The sequence below is a fragment of the Lissotriton vulgaris genome, chromosome 8 (genome assembly GCF_964263255.1).
Source record: "Lissotriton vulgaris chromosome 8, aLisVul1.2, whole genome shotgun sequence".
Taxonomy (NCBI): Eukaryota; Metazoa; Chordata; class Amphibia; order Caudata; family Salamandridae; genus Lissotriton; species Lissotriton vulgaris.
Window position 1 is genome coordinate 196,605,752 of NC_141696.1, and position 20,042 is coordinate 196,625,793.

General features: G+C 43.1%; 1 protein-coding gene across 1 annotated transcript in view; it reads left to right on the forward strand.

The window, feature by feature from the left end:
• CCDC81 (coiled-coil domain containing 81) overlaps positions 1-20,042 on the forward strand; it is a 296,640-nt gene that overhangs the window by 110,153 nt on the left and 166,445 nt on the right. The window contains exons 4-5 of the mRNA XM_086933975.1: positions 4,712-4,968; positions 7,017-7,102. Coding sequence (XP_086790101.1) covers positions 4,712-4,968; positions 7,017-7,102 — 343 coding nt within the window. The remainder of the gene's footprint in view (positions 1-4,711; positions 4,969-7,016; positions 7,103-20,042) is intronic.

The following is a 20,042-nucleotide window of genomic DNA, read 5'->3' on the forward strand; positions in this document are numbered from 1 at the left end:
AAACGATAGACCCAAGGCTACGGTGCGAGACGGGGCAGTGTAGTGTGTGGGGCCCACAGGTCTCGGTGCAGGCAGCAGTGTTCGTTGACGATCTGGAGTCGATTGTGCTGGCATCAGTAGGCCAAGTCTGCGCTGTGGAATGAGGCAGTGCTTCGAGTAACCCAGCAGCGTTGCCCCTAAACCACGGAGCAAGCAGTGGCATCAATGTCAGCTTGGAGTGTCGGTGAGACTAGGGGTGCAGTGCAAAGTGGGACAGTAATTCTCCATGAGGGTGTCCACAGGTCATGGTGCAGGCAGCTGCACCTGTGATGGCATTGTGGCATCAACGGGGATACCAGGGCGGCGGTGTGAAGCGAGGCAGTGCAGGGTGCGGTGCTCACAGGTCACGGTACAAGCAGCTGCTCAGTGGCGTGTTGTGCGGTGACTTCGGTGAGAACAAGGTTGTGGTGCGAAGTGTGGTGGTTACGCTCTGCGGTGCCTTCAGGTCACAGAGCCGGCAGTGGTATAGTTGATGGTGTCTGGTTTTCTTTCTCCTCTGTGGCAGCTGAAACCTTGTGTTCCAGAAGCCGGTAATAGGAAGCAAGCTATACACCAAGCCCTTGGAAATACTTAGAATGCAGAAAGAACCATGCAGCCCTTTCCTTGCCCAAAACAGAAGCAGCAAATGCAGGCCAACCCAGCAAAGTGGTAGTCTCTTCTCACAACTCTTCCCACTCTCCTTTCTGGCAGGTTCCTTAGTCCAGCAGTAATTTAAAGTTCTGGGGTCAGGGTCCCAATATTTATACAACATTTTCCTTTGAAGGGAGTCCCAACAACGTTCCTCTGGCAAATATAAACCAGTTCAGCCTGACTAAGACCTGGCTCACCACAGGAGATGGAGACAGCTTTGTGAGAGGCTGCCACAGTCCATTCAGGTGTACACCACAACTCCTCCCACTACTCTAAATGCAGCCAGGTCTATTCAGCCTAGCTATGAGTCACCTAGGGAAGGCAGAACAACCTCAACCCAACCTTGTGTTTGTCTAGTGTGAATGCACATCCCCTTCTCCTGTCACTCTAAACCCTGACAGGGAATACACAAAAGGCAGAGGCACACAGGATGGTTAGACAAGAAAATACACACTTTATAAAAGTGGTATTTTCAAACACATAATATAAAAATTATCTTTATTAAAAGATGGATTTTGAAATCCCGAGTTCAGGCATACTAAACTCCATGTTTCTTTCAGCTCCCACTGGCAAGGTACCTTGGTAAAGTGTTACCAAGCAGCTCCAATGTTAGCCTATGGGAGAGACAGCCTTTCAACAGTGAAAACAAAATACACAGTATTTCACTGATAGGACATGTCCTACCTTTTAAATACGCTGCACCCGGCTCATGGGGCTAACTTACGCCTACCTTAGGTGTGACTTAGATGTAAGAAAAGGGAAGGGAAGGACCGGCAGGTGGGTGATCTTGCCAGGTCGACATGGCAGTTAAAAACTGTGTGCAGACACTGCAATGGCAGTTCTGAGACACCTTTGAAAAGCTACTCGTGTAGTTGGCACAACCAGTGCTGCAGACCCACAAGTAGCATTTGATTTACAGACCCAGGGCACACACTGTGCACTGCACTAGGGATTTTGTAGTGAATCAAATATGCAAATTATAGAAAAACCAATCCATAAACACAATTTACATGGAGAGTATATGCACTTTAGCACTAAATAGCAGTGGTAAAGTGCACAGGGTCCTAATCAAACAGAAAATAGGTCAAAAACAGGAGGCTAAAAAGCAAAAGGTCTGGGGGTACGCCTGCTGAAAAGGCCAAGTCCAACAGTGGTCATAGTCTCTGTCTCTTTTATTCTTGGGACTATCTTCCTCAGATCATGGTGGAGGAGTCCCACTTCTGCCCCCCCCAATCATTTGAGGCTCACGGGTTACACAGGTGTTGCATATATCCTGGATTTTCTGACCAAAGGGTAATCTGAACAGGTTCTGCTTCAGTTGTGCTGATGATGATCTCTTCTGCATGCTGCACTCCAGTGGTTGACCAGGAAAATTGGTCTATTTTACAATTTTGGGACATAGTCGTTGGCTGAGGTTTGCCCATAATGGCTTCTACAAGTGGGGAAGGGAAGGGTATGGAGCCCTGGACAATACATTTCTCGTTTGGCAATTGGGGTGTGCCGCAGCAGGGGTTGAAAAAACCTAGCAGGGTTAGGGCCTCTTGCAGCCTTTAATATCAGTTGTCTAGTAATTACAGTCCCCAACAGTCACACCACCATGCGGCTCTGCTGTCTGTGTTCTTGAATGATCCACAAAAAAGGTTGGGGTACCTCTATCCAACCACTACTTGCTGCTCCCCCAATGTTGAGCAATTACTCATTTTTTAAAGCTTGGGACTCCTCACTCTCAGTTTAATCCACACTGCCCCTCTGTGTTCCTTATCTCCAGCTGAATGTGGGGTCCGAATGATCCTCCCCCCGGCGGCGTGGGACCATACCCAAATCTCTGTCAGAGAGGAGACAACACAGCGCTTCCTCTTCATAGAACGTTGGGCCCATCCCACTCGTAGCACAGTGCAGGGTCAGGCACAGGTCGGCTCCCCAACGCCGTCTGACCCCAAATGTAAAAGATGCTCTTTTCCTTCAATTGCCAATATGGCATCTTAGGTGGAATTCTATACAGGAGGCCAGAGCCACAAAGATTCACATTTTGTCACTGCCTTCGCCAGCATAAGGAGACCTAAAAACTGGTGTAGCGTCTACCCAGAGAGGTGGTTCTGGAAGGGACATTGTCATCCACTGTAGAGGTTTTCAATCATCCACCAAGGCCTGGTTGGGGGTGGCAAAGTGAATAAGGGCACAATGTTGTCAGAACTATCTAATAATCTTGGCCAACTCGAGTCAGAGAAAAGATCTGCAGCCAAAAGATCAAACATTTCAGTGTGGAATCTAAGAATACATGCATTTTTTTACCTGCATCTGTCCACCCTGAGGCGTAGGTAAGATCTGCATGCCTAAGAGATAGAGTGAGCTGCTTTATCTGGGGATGACAGCCTGCCTTGGTTTGCCGCAAAGCTCAGCACCGGTGACATCGAGAAGACTGTAGCATGTGGAAGCGTGGAGGATGGTATGGAGTACTTTGCATTGAAAAAGGGTTGCACATTACCACAAACGAGTAGAGATTATCCCTGCGCAATGGGGATGTGTTAAAGCAATGCTCTCCAGGGCTTGCTTAATATTCCGATTATTTGTCTGCAGTGCTGTCTGGGTCTGTCTCACAGTGTGCAACTGTGAGATTAGATTTATATTTCAAAGCGAGCTGGTGAATGCTATAAATTGTCATCTTTTTCTCTCCCTTGCGCCAAACTCATTGTTCTCTTGTTAGGTAGTGACATTGCAAGAGCTATATATTGTGGAGATGGACTGATACTTAAAATGTATCATGTTATTCTATATTTGCTAGCCTGATAGCATATAGGGCCAGATGCATCAATCATCCATTTTGCGATTCCTAAATAGCGTTTTTTTGCGAATCGCTATTTAGAAAGCGCAAAATGGTATGAATGTACAAAATCGCTATTTTTTAGCGAATCCTTATTATTCTTTATTTGCGAATTCGCATTTTGCGAATTCGCAAATAAAGAATATTTTGCAATGCATTCCTATGGGCCAGGTAGCCCATAGGAATGATAGTGCAATAATTCACAAATTGCGATTTCGCAATTAGCTAATCGCAATTTGAGAATTATTTCAAGGGTGCAGGGGTGTCTCAAAGACACCCTGCTGCACCCCTGAAATGTACATGTGTGTGCATGTGGCACACATACATGCCCATGGGCATGTATGTGTGGCACATGCCACCCTCACAAATGCCAAATAGGGCATTTTTAAAAAGAAATCGCAAATTACCACCAACTACAAATTGGTGGTAATTTGCGATTTCTTAACACAAATTCGCAATTCCAAATAGTTACATACATATCATTTAAGGAATCGCAAAAATTGCGATTCCTTAAATGCTATGGCAAAATAAGGAATGGCAATTTTTTGCGATTCCTTACTTGCGATTATTTGATACATAGCAAATCATGCTAAAAGGCCGTTTGCGAGTCCATAAAGGCCGAAATTCTGCGAATTTCGGCCTTTGCGAGTCGCAAAAGCCTTGATGCATCTGTCCCGTATTTCTCTATTTTTGCCTTTTAGTGGCATGGAAAATTGTTCAATAAAAAAGATGTACCTGGTATGATCAAAAAATTTAACTATTGAACAAATATGAAAAAAGGATCACCAGTGGTGATGAGTACACACCATTTCATAAAGTGAAGTTGTTAATTAGATTCATTGAAATTATTTCAAACATATGTATTTTTGATACAGGAAAAGCTGTTTTTTTATTTTACTATGTGTTGAGCTTCGATAGTGATGGGTTTTCTCTACTGAGCGAATTGAGTGAGGTATAATTATATGCGTCGATTGTGTACCAGGATCAAACAGTAAATAAATACAAAATGAGAATTTGTCCCTTAGGTGATATGTCACTCAGTCTTATGGCACTAAATGGGTTACTTGATTTCATTTTTCAATTAATTTAAAATGGAAAAGTATTTGTAATACTTGTATGACCTTTTATTCAATTTAAAATATTCGATTTGTTAAATGTAGTGTTGATTGCAAATTAGGATCGAACAATGTCTAAACACAAAAAATATTTTTAATCTCTTAGGTGATATTCCAGTGGTTCCACTCAATTTCATTGCACTGTCCTTGTGCAGTTCATTTACCAGGGACATAGTGGAGGGATGTGTGAAGGAGACACTGCAGTTGTTCTCACGTTCCATCGCTATCAAGCAGAATGTGGAGTTCACCTTCACAGGGATTGGAGTGCTAGTGATCAGAGAGGGCAAGGTGAAAATGAAATTCTTCAAAGAATTCCTTCATTCCATGGATGGATCTGGGAACCTGGTGAAGGCTCTCGTGAATGTAAGTCTCATTTTTTACAGCTTTACATTGTTTTTTAAACTTTGTATTTCGTGTTTTTCTATAACCCTTACATTTGTGAAGTGCACAAGTCAGAATAAGGAAGTGTGTTTAGACTATGTGACTACAAACATAAATTATTTGCTCTATCTGGCAGGTGATGTGTGAGGTGCATTAGGTTCAGGTACCTGCATCACATTGATATGTTTATGCATGTCTGTTGAGTGTGCATGAGTGTTGCAGAGAATGTGAGAGTAGACCAAGCATGCCTACATACAAGTTTCCGAAAACATTTAAAATGGGAATCTGCATCATGCGAATCAGCAAGTTTTAGTGTTCCTCAGAATGTCAGATGATTGTCTGTTCTTATTCTTGCAGAGATGGTGTTCTAGAGGTAGATGTCAGGACAGTGTAGGAGCTTTAGTCAGTTTGCAATTTTTTTCAGTATGTGGATGGGCGCGAAGACAGCCATCCTGGAGCATAATGGTCTTGCTTGGCGACAGGCACATACTTTATGTAGAAGAAAGGGGGCTACCCTTCCATGGAATGCTTGATATGCAAAGTTCATTACTTTGAAGGTGACATGCCAAGCCAAGATCATTCAAGGATATGTGGCTTGGTGTAGTGCGTGTCTGAACCAGTAGATGGGACGCAGCACATAGCAGTGTGGTGGATGATGAAGTGTAAGAGACAGATGTCTCAAACGTCACATTCCCTTAAGAAACCTCCGGTCTACTGCTCACAATCTCTTAATCATCCCCAGGTATAAACGCAAAAAGCATGGTGGCTCGTGCTTTTCATTTCTTGCCCCAGCACTGTGGAATTCCCTTCCTATTTCACTCCGACTATGCCCCAACTATCTCTGCTTTCGTAAATTACTTAAAACCCATCTTTTTTCAAATAGCTTTTAAGTAATCATGTTGTCTGTCCCTCCGCTGTTGTCTATGAGCGCCATGAAACCATTTGGTGACCGTGCGCGGTAAAAGTGATTTTAACATAACATAACATAACATAACAGATGTGAAGTTTTATGTTGTCTGTATGCTGGTAGCTTTGAACAGTTCCGCTGGTCCCTTTATGGTATTTCTCATGATATCGACTGCTTAGCTTATTATTGCACTGAGTTGTGCAATTTGAAATGTTGTGAATACTTGTGATCCTGGCATGGTTGGAGGGAGAGAGGCGTGGAGAGATCTGTTGGACTCAGCATTTTTATTTGTGGCCCATATCTGAGTGTGTCTGTGAGATATGAAGAAGCTGCCAGGTTGTATATATATTTGGGACCTGTGGTGGGGGACTATATTAGTCATCTGTATTTTCCAGCAATGTGTGGCAGATCTCTTCAGTTATTCCATGTCAGTCCATTTGATGATGCTGTTTTTTCTATATACACAGCTAGTGATGGACAGCCCTCATAGCAGATATGTCTTATGAAAATTTAAGAAGTATAAGTTTCAAGTTGCTGCTGACCGCTGTGTATAATGGCTTTAGGATTATTGTGGGCCCTATAATATATGCAAATACATAACTATATAATGCCACAGCGAACCATAGAACAGCCCTTCTAAGCTTCTAAGCTTAACTGCATATTGAAGTAGTAGGCTGTACCTGAGGATCATGCTCGAAGGTGCAACTGTTTTCGATGTTCTGTTACCAGGATGTTGGTGGTGCAGTTATCTAGGAACTATCCATGTTTCCAGCTGTTTTTAGAAGTGCTTTTGCTCCTGAATGCTTCTAATGTTGGTATTAGTGAGTTCTGGAGCTTTGCAGCTTGTATTGAGAAAGCAATGCCACCTACAGATTTCATTAGGCATGGTGGCATGATTTGTGGTGCAGGCTGGAGAGCAGTGTTCTGTTTGATTTGTATTATGTGAATTTAACTTGTAGTGTTTGCCTGCTCGGTTTGCTTTTGGGTAACCTCTGTATAGTTTAGTTTTCTTTGTGATGACCAATCCAGAATCATCATAGAATTGTGCATACTTTTGCCTCCTAATTCATGTACTGATGACGTCCAGCCTGTTTATGTGATGCTATCTATAATTCCCAAACAGAGACCTGGGACAAGCGATTCGGTGTTGTCCAGCAGGGAAAATGACGCCTTGCGGCCACGTTCTTGCAGTGCTGTCTTGTTTCCAAGGTAAGTGATTTGTTTTTCCTCCAGCTTGTTGCCTTTTAACCATGCCATTTGTGGTGTTTGTAAAAATTCCTTTATTATGTATTAAACTAACAATGTGCAATAACCAAACGTTCAATTCGTCTGTCCATAGATGGTCTGGCTTTCTAACTCTCATCCTTCTACCACAGCTTTGCCATGTCATTGACTGTGAATAGTTTACAGATACCAAGTTTGAAACACAAACTAATAAATAGCAATACTGGACAGTATCAGTCTAATAAATTCATTGTGATGGATATTACATTGAGTTGATTAAGCTAACCTAGATCCTGCCTGCATCAATTAGTGCCTCTGAGGTCTCTGTCTTCATTTGGCCACAACTGTGAATGTCTGCATGCCAGATCACAAAACCTGGCTGTGTGAGAGATTTTGTGCCTCATTCTTGTATCCATTTACTAACACTAAGAACTATGAACTTGGATATTGTTTTTGCCTTTCTTCTCCACTGGTAGCTTTGCCAACAAGTATGCACCAGGAGAGCAAGTAATGGATAACTTGGTGATATTTGCAAAACAGGAAACTTTATGGTAATGTAGCGCATAAACCAGAGCACTCTCCAGAGTTAGCTAGAATCAGAGTCCTGCATCTGAGACAATTGGGAGCAACCAGTGAACTAAACCCATGTACAATCTTTTGAATTGTATCGGCTAGAAGCGTGAATACCTAGCCACTCTCTTATGCTAACGCCTCATAATCATTTCCCTGTCGTGTAGCCGACTCCACAAATCACACACCCACTTAGGTCTGACCTTCAACTTTGTCTCCTGTGCTTTAAAAGTGAATAATATTTTTCTTCTGTTCCCCACTTAATGTACATTCCTATGGAATATCTGGGAATTGTGACCAAGCATTGTTTATCTCTGCTACTGTAGATGTATCATTGTCTGCCCTCATTATTCACAAAAGAAGTAGAAGGACATAACCTTCCCATATTTAGAGAAACCTCCTGACAATGATACACCCTGTCCTGGTCAAGTCTTGTCTCCTGACGGCATCTAGCACCCCTTTATATTGGAAAAATTCCTAATCACAGAACCTGATGAGAAAACAGAGGGGAACCTCTGCCTCTAGAGTACCCAAATTCATGCACACGTTCTCCAATGTCTGTGCTTGGGTTGGAAAAGCCCAATGCACTTTAGAATCCGACCATGGCATGTTTATGAGTTTCACTGGTGGCATGTGTTGCTGCTTCACTTATTAGTGGATGAGGACATTTAGGCTCTAGTGACCGCCTTGGCTCACACACTGAAGCCTGCACTGCACATTAAGCTCAAAGTATTCAAACAGGAGCAGGGCATTTGAAAAATGCTAATTTTGAGCCTGCTGTGTAAGTCTCTGCACTTTAAGTGCAAGATTGGCATGTAAAACAATGTCTTTGTTGATGGGAATTACCCAAGTTCAGAGTGTGATGGCGATAGCAGCCTTCCTGAAAGGAAAAATGTGTCTTCTTCAAAGGAAAAAAGACCAGATATCTTCAGAACTTTCAGGTGAATATTGACCAGTTCAGTGATGTCTAGTTCTAAGACAGGCTAATATTCATGCAACTGTGGCCAGCTACAGAGTCTAGCTTTGGAATTAGTGTAGAGTTATGCTCATCTTTTGGCTCATGGGTTGCTCCAACTCTACAGGCGATACCTCTTTTTACGATCACATTTACAAATTACAAAAGGGGAAGTAAACAACTTTACCCAAGCTGAAACTAACTCTGCTTTTTACAGTCAAACTTTCAGATAAAGCAACTGCCACCTGCCTATTACTATACATGCCACCTAGTTAATGCTCCAATTTTATACCTACTTTTACAGGTTTTATTTCCCCCTATAAAATCCTTCTAATTTATATATAATATGGGATTTTAACATATGATGGAATATGAAGAATAACTGTGTTACTAAGAACCTGCTTCACTTTATGATGGCATTGAATTTTGAGCAATGAGTCCTCCCCCCCCACACACATGAGAAAGGTCGCCTAATATTTTAAAAAATAACTTCATTGCAATTAAAACACATGACAGCGTTATTCAGTACGTTTGACAACACATCTAGAGAACATGGTATAATAAGTGTCAAGACATTAATTTTGCATAGTTATTTTACTTCTTTCTTTCCCTATACTGAGGACCCAGTAGCATGACTACGTCACTGCACCCCGAGTTCTCCACCTTCGAGGGAATCCTACTAACAGGCAAGAGAGCATTTCACTACTCTAGTTCCAGCTCCCCAAAATTTTCGTCCATTTATGTGGACAACCTCTACCTTCATACACCATCATCCGCCTGCATGCACCAATCCATATCAGTTTTATATTCACTCAGTGCAGGTCACAAGGTCGCCCTACATCTTCTTGCTATGTTATGCTTGGCCACCATAAGTCCTAGTGTGACCCACAATCACTCCCCTACCGTTATGTCAGTTGTTTCCCACTTATTCAATAGGCACCTCTGAGGCGAGGCTTTTACGTCTTTCCCACATAGTCTTCATACAGGTTATGACTTCTCCCCAGTAGTCTTGAATCACCGGGCAGTCCCACCATATGTGTAAAAACGTGTCCACGTGGCCTCAACCCCACTGCCTTGAATCTAGTTTGCCCATCTTAACCAATATTACACTTGTGTAATATGCCCTATGTAATAATTTCAGCTGGACTAATCTGAAACAGGACCTAATAGCCACTTCCCCTGGAGACACCAGCGCCTCCAGCCACTCATCATCACCCAATTGCCCCAGGTCTTCCAACCATTTATCACGTAGTTTCTCCAAAACGTCAGAGGAGTTGTTTAATATCTTTGCAATACGGCCTTGCTCTGTAGGTAGTCATCTAACAAGCTATCTTCCAGCGGCGAGGAGTCTGGAAGATATGTCCTATTCAGAATAGCTTTCTGTATTGCATGTTGTATCTGGAGATATCGAAAGGTTTCCGTCAATGCCAGCTCATGGTCCCTCTGAAGGTCAACAAAGGGTCTTACATCCCGTCAGTCCGTAAGTCACCCACCTTCGAAATACCATTAAGGTCCCATTTATCAAAACCTAGTTGATGTGCTAGTAGACCCAACTGTTTTGAGTCCCACAGCGGATTAGCTTGCGTGATCTTATACCGCCACCCCAGTGCCATTGTCGCTATTTGCCATATTCTCATGGTCACTGAGGTCAGGGTGACTTTTGACATTTCATGTGGACCCAATGATTAACCACTATGGGTTGCGCTGCCCAATAATAATACTGACATGCCGGAATAGCAATCCCTCCATCATACCAACTTTGTACCAATTTAAGTAGAGCTATCCGTGGGGTCCCCCTGTCCCAAAGGAGCATTCACACTAGCGCTTTTACCACTAGAAAGCATCTGCATAAAGGGAAATCCTATCTTCCCAGTTCTTGGACCGTCTTAGTCCCCTAATCAATGGATACCCTCATATCCAAACCGCCAGCGGTTCTAATACTAAGGCAAAGATCAGTGGAGAGAGGGGGCAGCCTTGTCTCGTGCCCCTCTGTAAGTTCAAAACCGCTGAGCGTCACCACTGTTACTTGCGCTTAAGGGGTCTATTTATAAGAGCTGTATCAAAGATATGGATTTTGGTCCTACCCCAGTGTCTCAAGGACAGCAAACAGACAGCAAACAGGAAAGGGATTCTATGATGTCAAAAGCCATTCTAGCATCTAATGACACTATCACCACCACCTCCTCTTGAATGTAGTCCGCCCTCCCCAACACTCTGTGAAGGCGTCTCAAGTGTAGCTCTGTATTCCTACCTGCTGTGAATCCTGATTGATAAGGATGGATCAACTTATGCAACACTGGACCTAATCGGGTTGCCAACACTTTTTCTAATATCTTGACCTCAGCATTTAACAGGGAGATCAGTCTATAAGACACACAAGCCTCCGGCAGTTTACCAGTTTTATGTATTACTACAATATTGGCTAGTCTCTGATTTTCCAGTAGATTCCCTATCTTGAGACTCGCCTGATACATCTTCAATAAATATGAGGTGGACTTGGGTGCTGTTAACCTATACATTTTGATTGGGAGGCTCAACTCTGCTTTTCACAATTTCTTTCTCATTTTTTTGTGTGCAGTTTATATAGTGCCAACACCACCGAAGCGCTTTAACTTAGCACCAGTTACTTTACACAGATTCAGTCTAGTAGGCACGGCGAGATTAGGTGATTTGCCCAAAATCAAGGATGTTAAACTCGAACCTGGTTTCCCAGCTCCACATTCGGCAGTTCTAGCCCTTATGCCACATCCTCTCCCAAAAAGATGCCATATCATCTCCCGAGCCTCCGCCTCACTTCCATATTTTGTGATTACGAATAAATCCCTTAATTTTCCCGTTTCCAATCACAACATGCCCTCTTCTTGTGTTTGGCTATCCCATAGCGTGTGGATCAAGTACGTCTCTTTACACTGCTTCTGTTTACAGAGCCATATTTTTCTTTGTTTTCAAGCACTCCATAGGCGTACTTGTGTTTTCAGACTGTCTCTGTTGTACAAATACACACATACCACTAAAAACTCTCTGAAAAAAAGCACTATGATGCTGCCAGCACCGACCACGTCCGAGGGTTTTTTTGTGTTAGGAGGGGCATGACAATAAACTCAACATGGGGGGGTGAAGAGACTTCGCGTCGGCTCAACATCCTGTGACTCTGGGCTTTCAGTGACTTTCAGCGATGCTAAACAGCAGATGTGCTGCTAGACAACATAGCTAAAAGACATTCACATTGACGAGGCCATTTGCTCGGGCATTGCCAAGACCTATTGATTTGCAAATGCTTGTTATCCAGGGTTAAAGGTTAGGATGTGGACTTTCTTTTTTTTGTTGTTTTTTTTTGTTTTATTAAGCAACTCTGATAGTACAAACAAATAAAAGGAAACAATACAAATACAAATCTTAAATTTAACAAAGAATTACATAAAGTCATATTAACAAATCAAACATTCCATATACTTATTATAAACCTGCTAAAAAAAAGAAAATAATTACAATGAAAATGATTTAATTCAAACATTCATAATAGACTCACTCCATCTATCTATAGGGGACCAGATCCTGGCGCCTCGACTTCTAGCCCGCCTACCTCTAGAAGCGCATATTTTTTTTTCCTGGTTGTACACACCTAGGAAACGACATAACCACATTTGGAACGTGGGTGGATCAGCCTCTTTCCACCTGGCTGCTAGTATAATTCTATATACTGCTGTTCCTATAAATAAGCAAGATTCTTCTTCTGCACTTAAGTCTAGAGAGCTGTCCTGCCCTAGTATATATAATGTGGAAGATTCTGCAACTTTATGTCCAAACACTTCTTCCCAGAACTCAGATAGCAATGATGCTAGTTTGTTACATTCATAGAGCATATGAATTAGTGTAGCCGGGCCTCTTCCACACCTAGGACACAATTCATTCAGCCTTTTGCCCCAGGCATAGAGTTTAGTGGGGGTATATTAAAGGTTATAAATAGTCTTATAGATCTGAGCCTTGAGATTAGAGCTAAGGAGGAGCTGCGATGATAATAACAGACTCATATTTATATCTACATCAGAGTTGTGTAGTTTATCGGCCCATGTGGCTTCGGTTTGGTCAAGATCGTCTTGAAGCTTCCCTAGAAGCATACTATAAATAGCTCGAATTCTAGTTGTGTCAAACGTAAGTATTTCTAGCAGAGGAATCTTATCTAACATAATCACAGGTCTTTTCAGAGTCAAAATTGTATTGAGTTGAATATATTTAAAAAAATCACAGTTGGGGAATTTAAAGTTTTTTTGAAGGTTCATAAATCTAGTGCTGGATTCCCCAACGAGAAAGTCTCCAACTGTAGTGATTCCCAGATTTTCCCATTTTTTTGCTACAGCATCATTAACTTGTTTAGGTAAAAGTGAAGACCGCCATAAAGGCGTATATCTAGTGAATTTAGGGATTTCCATATATTTCGATATTCTTGCCCATATTTTACCTGCATTGTTGATCACTTTAAATTTCGTTTTTTTTAAATAGCTAGGTTCCAGTTGTCTAAGTAGGAGTCCTTGGGCTTCCACCCCTATTGATAATTCATAAATCGATGGTATTCTTGTGCCTGCTAGATTCTCCGGCTGATTAGAGATGTTAAAGAGTGGAGCCATTTGCTGAAGGAGGGCGGCCCATAGGTAGAGCATGATATTTGGAGTGGCTAACCCGCCCCTTTCCTGTGGTAATGATAAATATCTCATTGACCTCCTGATTTTTCCATACTGCCACATAAATTTAGCCATTTGTGACTCAAAGTTTTTAATAATTTATCCTCAATAAGTAGGGGGATAGCACGAAACAAATATAATATTTTGGGAAGTATGTTCATTTTAAGATAGTTAGCTCTGCCAATTATTGACAAGTGTATGCCATTGACCCGAGTTAAATCTTGTTTTATTGTGGTTAGCAAAGGTCCGTAGTTTATTTTACATATATCATGAACCTTTGTGCTTATACAGACCCCAAGGTACACAGCTGTTTCTGCCTTTCTGGGATCACTGAAATCTATATTCTCGGTGCATAGTATGATGGTTTTATCTTTATTGAGAGAATACCCAGAATATCTTCCAAACCTATGCGTGATTGCCTCTATTTCAGTGATTGCTTCAGTAGGGTCAGATGTTAGTACCGCCACATCATCCGCATATGCAAGTATTTTAGTATCAAAAGTGTCCGAGGTGATTGGTTTAATCAAGGGGGTCTGCATGAGTTTAACAATCAGAGGGTTGATGTATAATGCAAACAATAGCGGCAAGCATGGGCACCCTTGCCTTGTGCCTCTTGTTATCTTAACTATCCCAGACTCAATACCCATGACCTGAATCTTAGCTACTGGTTCTTTATACATAGCTTTAATAGCTTTAATGAATATAGGCCTGCAATTATTTCTACCCAATATACTCCAAAGAAACTCCCATAACACCCTATCGAAGGCTTTCTCGGCGTCGAGAAGGATCATCGACATCTGGCCTCCTGTCCCGGCCATGGCATCAAAGAGTGAAATCACTCTACAAGTGTTATCGGTAGTAGACCTGCCAGGAATAAAGCCATGCTGCCAGGGGGAGACCAGATGTTCAATGACCCCTCCCAGTCGATTAGCCAGAATCTTTGCATATAGTTTGGAGTCAGAGTTTATCAAGGAGATTGGGCGGTAAGATGATGGGAGGTCTGCTGGTTTACCTTTTTTTGGAAATACAATTATGTTGGTCTATTTCCATGAGTTTGGCGGATGGCCGCTCCACTGTATACCCATAAAGAGGTCCTGTAGGAGTGGAGCAAATATTACCCAAGATCTTATATAGTTCTAACGGGACTTTGTCTGGACCGGCTGCCTTTCCAGAAGGAAGATCATAAAAGGGCTCTCTGTACTTCTGCTAGGGTTATCTCTTTTTCCAAATCTTTCCTTGTTACATTATTTAAAATCTTATCCCCTCCTGTATCAGCTAAGAATTCAGTAAGAAATAATCCTATATCACCACTGTCAATTAGTTCGTCTTCATGATACAATTTCTGATAATATGATTGAAAAACTTTAGCTATATCTGTTGGATTAGTATAAACTAGGCCCTCTGATTTTATAGCTTTAATAGTGTTATAGGAGATCTTTTGCCTAGTACGTAAGGCAAGCTGCCTCCCAGTCCTTTCTCCGTTCTCATACACATCCCTCCTGTGGGCTTGATATGTTTCTGCTGCTCTCTGTGTAAAACCGCTATTCAACTCCGTTTTTAATAATAGCATCCGTCTCATTGTATCTGCCCCATCCTCTCCCTGAGCTATTGACACTACATGATCCTCCTCAATTTTGGCTAATTCTGTCATTAGCAATTGGTTTTTAATATCCAGTTTTTTTTTAGTCCTAGCCACATAACTAATTGTTTCCCCCCTCAGTGCAGCTTTAAAACAATCCCACACCACCCCCCCTTGAAGCTCTATATCGATTTATGTCAAAATACTCTTGCGCCCATTTAGTGATAAACATAATATAGTCATTATTAACCAAGAGTTTCCGGTCAAAAGTCCAATTAGACCGGCGTTTATTAAACCCAGTTAGATTGACAGAGCAGATTAGTGCATTATGGTCTGAAATTAATTTTGGGCATTTATAAATCTCTGCTTGATTAGTTAAATCTCTAGGAGCTAATACATAGTCTAGTCTAACATATTTATTGTGGGGATGTGAGTAATATGTATACCCTGGGTCACCCTTATTTTTAAGATCCCATAGATCCAAAAGATCAAGGCTATCTCTGAGTTGGTTGACTGCTTTAAATACTCTTGGTTTGACTTTCTCCTCTAAATAAGATCTTTATTTTGTGGGGTGCCTCAGGCTCTATATACTGAGCCTTACTTTGTTCAAAGTTTATGTCCCCCCCCTCCCTACACTGATCTAATAAATGTTGGTTATCGTTTGTCATATGCCGGAGACATACAAGTTGTAGTTACTATGGTTGATTAGTCTAAAGTTTACATGATTGCATGATGTCAGTGACCCAGTGGATGTGCTCTAATGCACTAAAACTAAATGGGGGCAAGGCAGAGCTGCTGTGTTTTGGCTCACTAACAATTAACCATTAGCCAAATTGGTAGCCCGCAGCATTAGGTGTTTCCCTTACGGCCGTATCAGGAGCAAAAAATTGTTATGTTTGATAAAGACTTTAATATGGATAAGCAAATAAATATAATCTAGTTTTCTGCTTTTTATTCTTAAATCTGTTGTTAAGATTGATGCCTCATAGAGGCACTAGACTAAATCTGCGATGACTGTTCAGGGTCCTTCAAACGACAAACTCAAACTTGTCTGACCCGGCAGAATGTTTTGTCCTTGGACACCAGGATGACCTTCGATCGCGTAGAATGGAACTATCTCTTTCCCATCTGGGCTTTGGGCCGACCTTTATCGGATGAGTGAAACTTCTCTATCACCAACCACTAGCTAGGGTGTGCGTTAACGCTACTGTGTCTCAAGTGTTTTCTCTCCAGAAAGGGATGAGGCAGGCATGCCCCCTGTACCCTGTATTGTTTGCCCTGGCCCTAGAGCCACTGGCAGCTGGGTACGGCAGGTCCCCCTGATATGGGGTATCCCGATGGGAGGGGAATGAGACAAACACATCTCCTTATATGCGGACGATATTTTACTGTACGTTAGAAGACCAAGACAGTCCATAAATAGAATATTGCAGATTTTCTGCATCCATGGGAACTACTCTGGATATTGCATCAATTTGGATAAATCTCTGCTGTCGCACTTTTGGGTGAAGGTCCCGACCTGACATCCAGGTGCATGGTTCCAGTTGAGACCAGGGCTTTACATACCTAGGGATATATTCGACAAGGAACCCCCAGTAGCTCTACCAGTGAAACTTAGAGACACAGCTAGACAGATTTATTGGGGGTGCCAAATGTTAGTGGACACTGCCACTTATATTAATGGGTCGCGCAGCACTATTTAAGATGATGACACTCCCTCGTCTGCTGTATATTCTTAAAAAAACACCCTATGAGATCCAGAACCACTTTTTTCAGAGGGAGGAAGCCGAGCTAAGATCCTTGCTGTGGAGTGGAGGTGCCCCACACATAGCACTGCGCAAATTAGAGGGGGTTATGAAGGGGGTCTAGTGATTCCTGATATTTGGGCTTACTACAGGGCCTCCCAACTGGTTCCGGTGAATGACTGGGCATTCGAAGACAGAGCAGAGCCACAGACACAGACAGTGGTGGGAGCGTGGCATGTAGCAATGAAATACCTGCGTTGGGAGGGGAAACTAAGAACGATGACCCCTCTCTGAGACAGCGACCAGCTTCGAAGATTGAGGCAGCTGTGCAGCTACATTAAATGGAAATTGCTGGGCTTGGAGAAATTGGGTGACATGTAGAGAGGGCAGACTTATGACACATTCGACACCTTCCAACAATAATATGACATGGGGCGCGGTGGATGACTGCCACGCCATTAGGGGTCACATTTGCAAGAGGGAAGACCTAGAAGAGGTGTCCCCTTTAGAAGACCGACTGTTAATAGACCCACTGGCTGAAAAAGTAATGTTGTTAATATGTAGAAAAATACTGAATAACTCCCTGGGATGGTTGAAGACTGCATGGGAGGGTGACTTAGGCCAGCTTGATGACGAAGAATGGGTGGGGGTGATACAGGGTCCGAGGGAGGTGGCAATAATAAATAAATAATAATTGATAATTACGTACTTATATAGCGCACGACTACCCGGAGGCATCTCGGCGTTTGTACGAATACCGCCGAGGAACCCTTCCTGGCCTTTCCCTGTGAGGAGCCCACTCCTTGGCACCTCCAAGGTGGAGGCCAGGCATCCTCAGCGTTGTTGGGGCTGTTGTAGAGATTAAGCAAGCTATTGCCCAGAGGTGCAGAGTGGGGCTCATGATCAGAATAGGCACCGAGGTGAGAATTATCAGGTCTGAGGAAATTGAGCCCAAGACCCACCGAGGCGGGAATTGAACCCTGGTTCCGGCCAGACTACTGCATCAGGGTCTGCCGCTCTAACCATTGAGCCACATGTCTCTACTACACTACACTAATACACGCCAGATTCCGACTAATCCAACTAAAGGTCTTACATTGGGTATACTATGCCAGGACAGTATTACACCGGTTAGGACATGCTGACAACTCGCTTTGCTAGAGGAGGTGAAGGCGTTAGGGGACTTTCTACCATCTGTAATGGGAATACCCGGTGATAAAATCATACTGGCTCGAAGTTGGGAACATTATGGATACAGTGCTGGGGGCGGAGGTCTCGGTCAAGCCCAAGTGGTTCTTGTTGCTGATCTCGGGTGAGAATGTCTGGCCCAGACACAAGGGACTGTGGATGACATCAGCCGCTGTAGTAGCAAAACATAACATCGTAAAGAGCTGTGGAGCGGCTGCCCCCCCCAAGAGTGGCAGAGTGGAATACTGACTTGGACTGGTGTCGACAGGCAGAACACACAGAATACCTGAGTAGGTGTTACCCACGGAAGTGGGAAAAGATTTTGGGGTACTGGCAGGCCTACCGGGGATTGTAGGGAACGAGAGTAGGGTTGGGACGAGAATGTTACCTCACAGTTTTAGGACTTCATTATCCTATTGTAATGATCAGTATATGTGGATCATATGGTTTGGACATTTGTACTGAACTGTGCACTTGCTATATTGTGTGATGAGCACATTGCAATAGAAAGAGTAATATAAAAATAAGTATGTTGTTTAAAGTGTTCCCAAATGTATCCAAACAAATTCACAAAAAGGTAGCGAGGACTACAATTGTATCTTGCATGAACTACTGCAAGGCCCTATATTTGTGGCTACTCATAAAAGCTATAGAAAGAGTGCAGATTGAACCAACTCTGTTACACCAATACTTAATACTCTGCACTTGTTAGCAAGAGATGTTGTTCAAAACCGACTGTATGTCCCACTGAGGCTAATACAGTCAGGACCCTAAAATATTATTGGAGAAGTTTCAGGTCTGCCTCCCGCGCAGAACTGTACGGCCTGCGAATGCCCTCCTGTTCAGTTTCATGAGTAATGTCTGACTGAAAGGATAGTAGCGCTTTGCCTTTGTTGGCTCCTACACTGTTAAATGACGCTCCCTTCGTATGAGGGGTGAATCTAACCATCTAAGGTTTCATTAAGGTCTGAAGACATGGTTGTTTCAGTAAATGACTCCTGCGTTTCAGTCATACAGTGCCAGGACACCCTAGTTGGGGTAACAGTTGCACTTTATACATTTATCTCCTCATCAGCACAGTGGGAGGATCAGCATTACTTGTACAGAATAACAGCTGTGAAAAGTACTAAATGGCCCACATTCTGAGTGGCCCAATAAATGTCCATATGTGCGGTAACTTCTGCTATTGCATGTACTAAAATTACTGAAAATGCTGTTAAGACTGTATCACCACAGTTTTCCACAGATCAGTTTCATCATGTCAGTGGCATCACTTGGAGTGTGCGGGGGTGCGGACCGCACCGGATGACACCATCACATGCGGTGACACCTTTCCCAAATGAGACTATTTACAATGTTGAACGTATAATTAGATGATGTAAGCAAGGCGTAATACGGGTGTTTTATGTAACTCCTAATAAAGTATTTGTTGCGAAGCCGGAGTGCCAATAGTTAACAGTCCGCTATGGTGTAGAGATGCAGGTCATATGACCCTGACGTTCACGTATTGACGTAGGAGAACATTTGAGGAGGCATTTAGGGCGCCAACGTAGCGAGATGGCGTTTAATTGCACGAAAGGCAGAAACTGAAGTTTTGAGACACCGCTGGTTCCCTGCACGAGGTAGGTTCTGGATGAGGAACGCGATCATGGGGGAAGACTTTTTTTATAGATCCTAAAAGGGGAAAGTGAAGTAGTGTGGGTGGTTAGTCTGAGTACGGGGTAGAATAGAGGAAGGTAGTAATCGAGCCTCTTCACTTGTGAAGCAAATACAATAGAGGAAACAAGGATGTTTCGACTTTTCCACAATGATATCTAATATGGCCAGTCGGACTACGGGGCAAAAATAGAGAAAGTTACTAGTCGGCGATTTCACTGCTGGAGGGGACCGCGGACTCCATGGGGCCAGAGTCCATAACCAGCGCAGGTTAGTGTCCAGAAGCCGCGCAGGGAGCAGGCAGGGTATGAAAGAAGCGCAGGCAGGGGTGATTAGCCTTTAGACCCCACCAGGTTTATCTCATGCTCCTAGATGCGCACAGGTTATAACTGCGCCCAGAACTCACACAAGCTGGCGATTACCGTCCAAAGCACGTGCAGGTGGGGATCGGTGTCCCAAACTTGCGCAGGTTTGACCACTGTTCCAACCTCCATGGCAGAAGAGCGAGGTGTAACGGCCGACTATCGTGAAGGGGAAGTGAGCGTCCAGAATG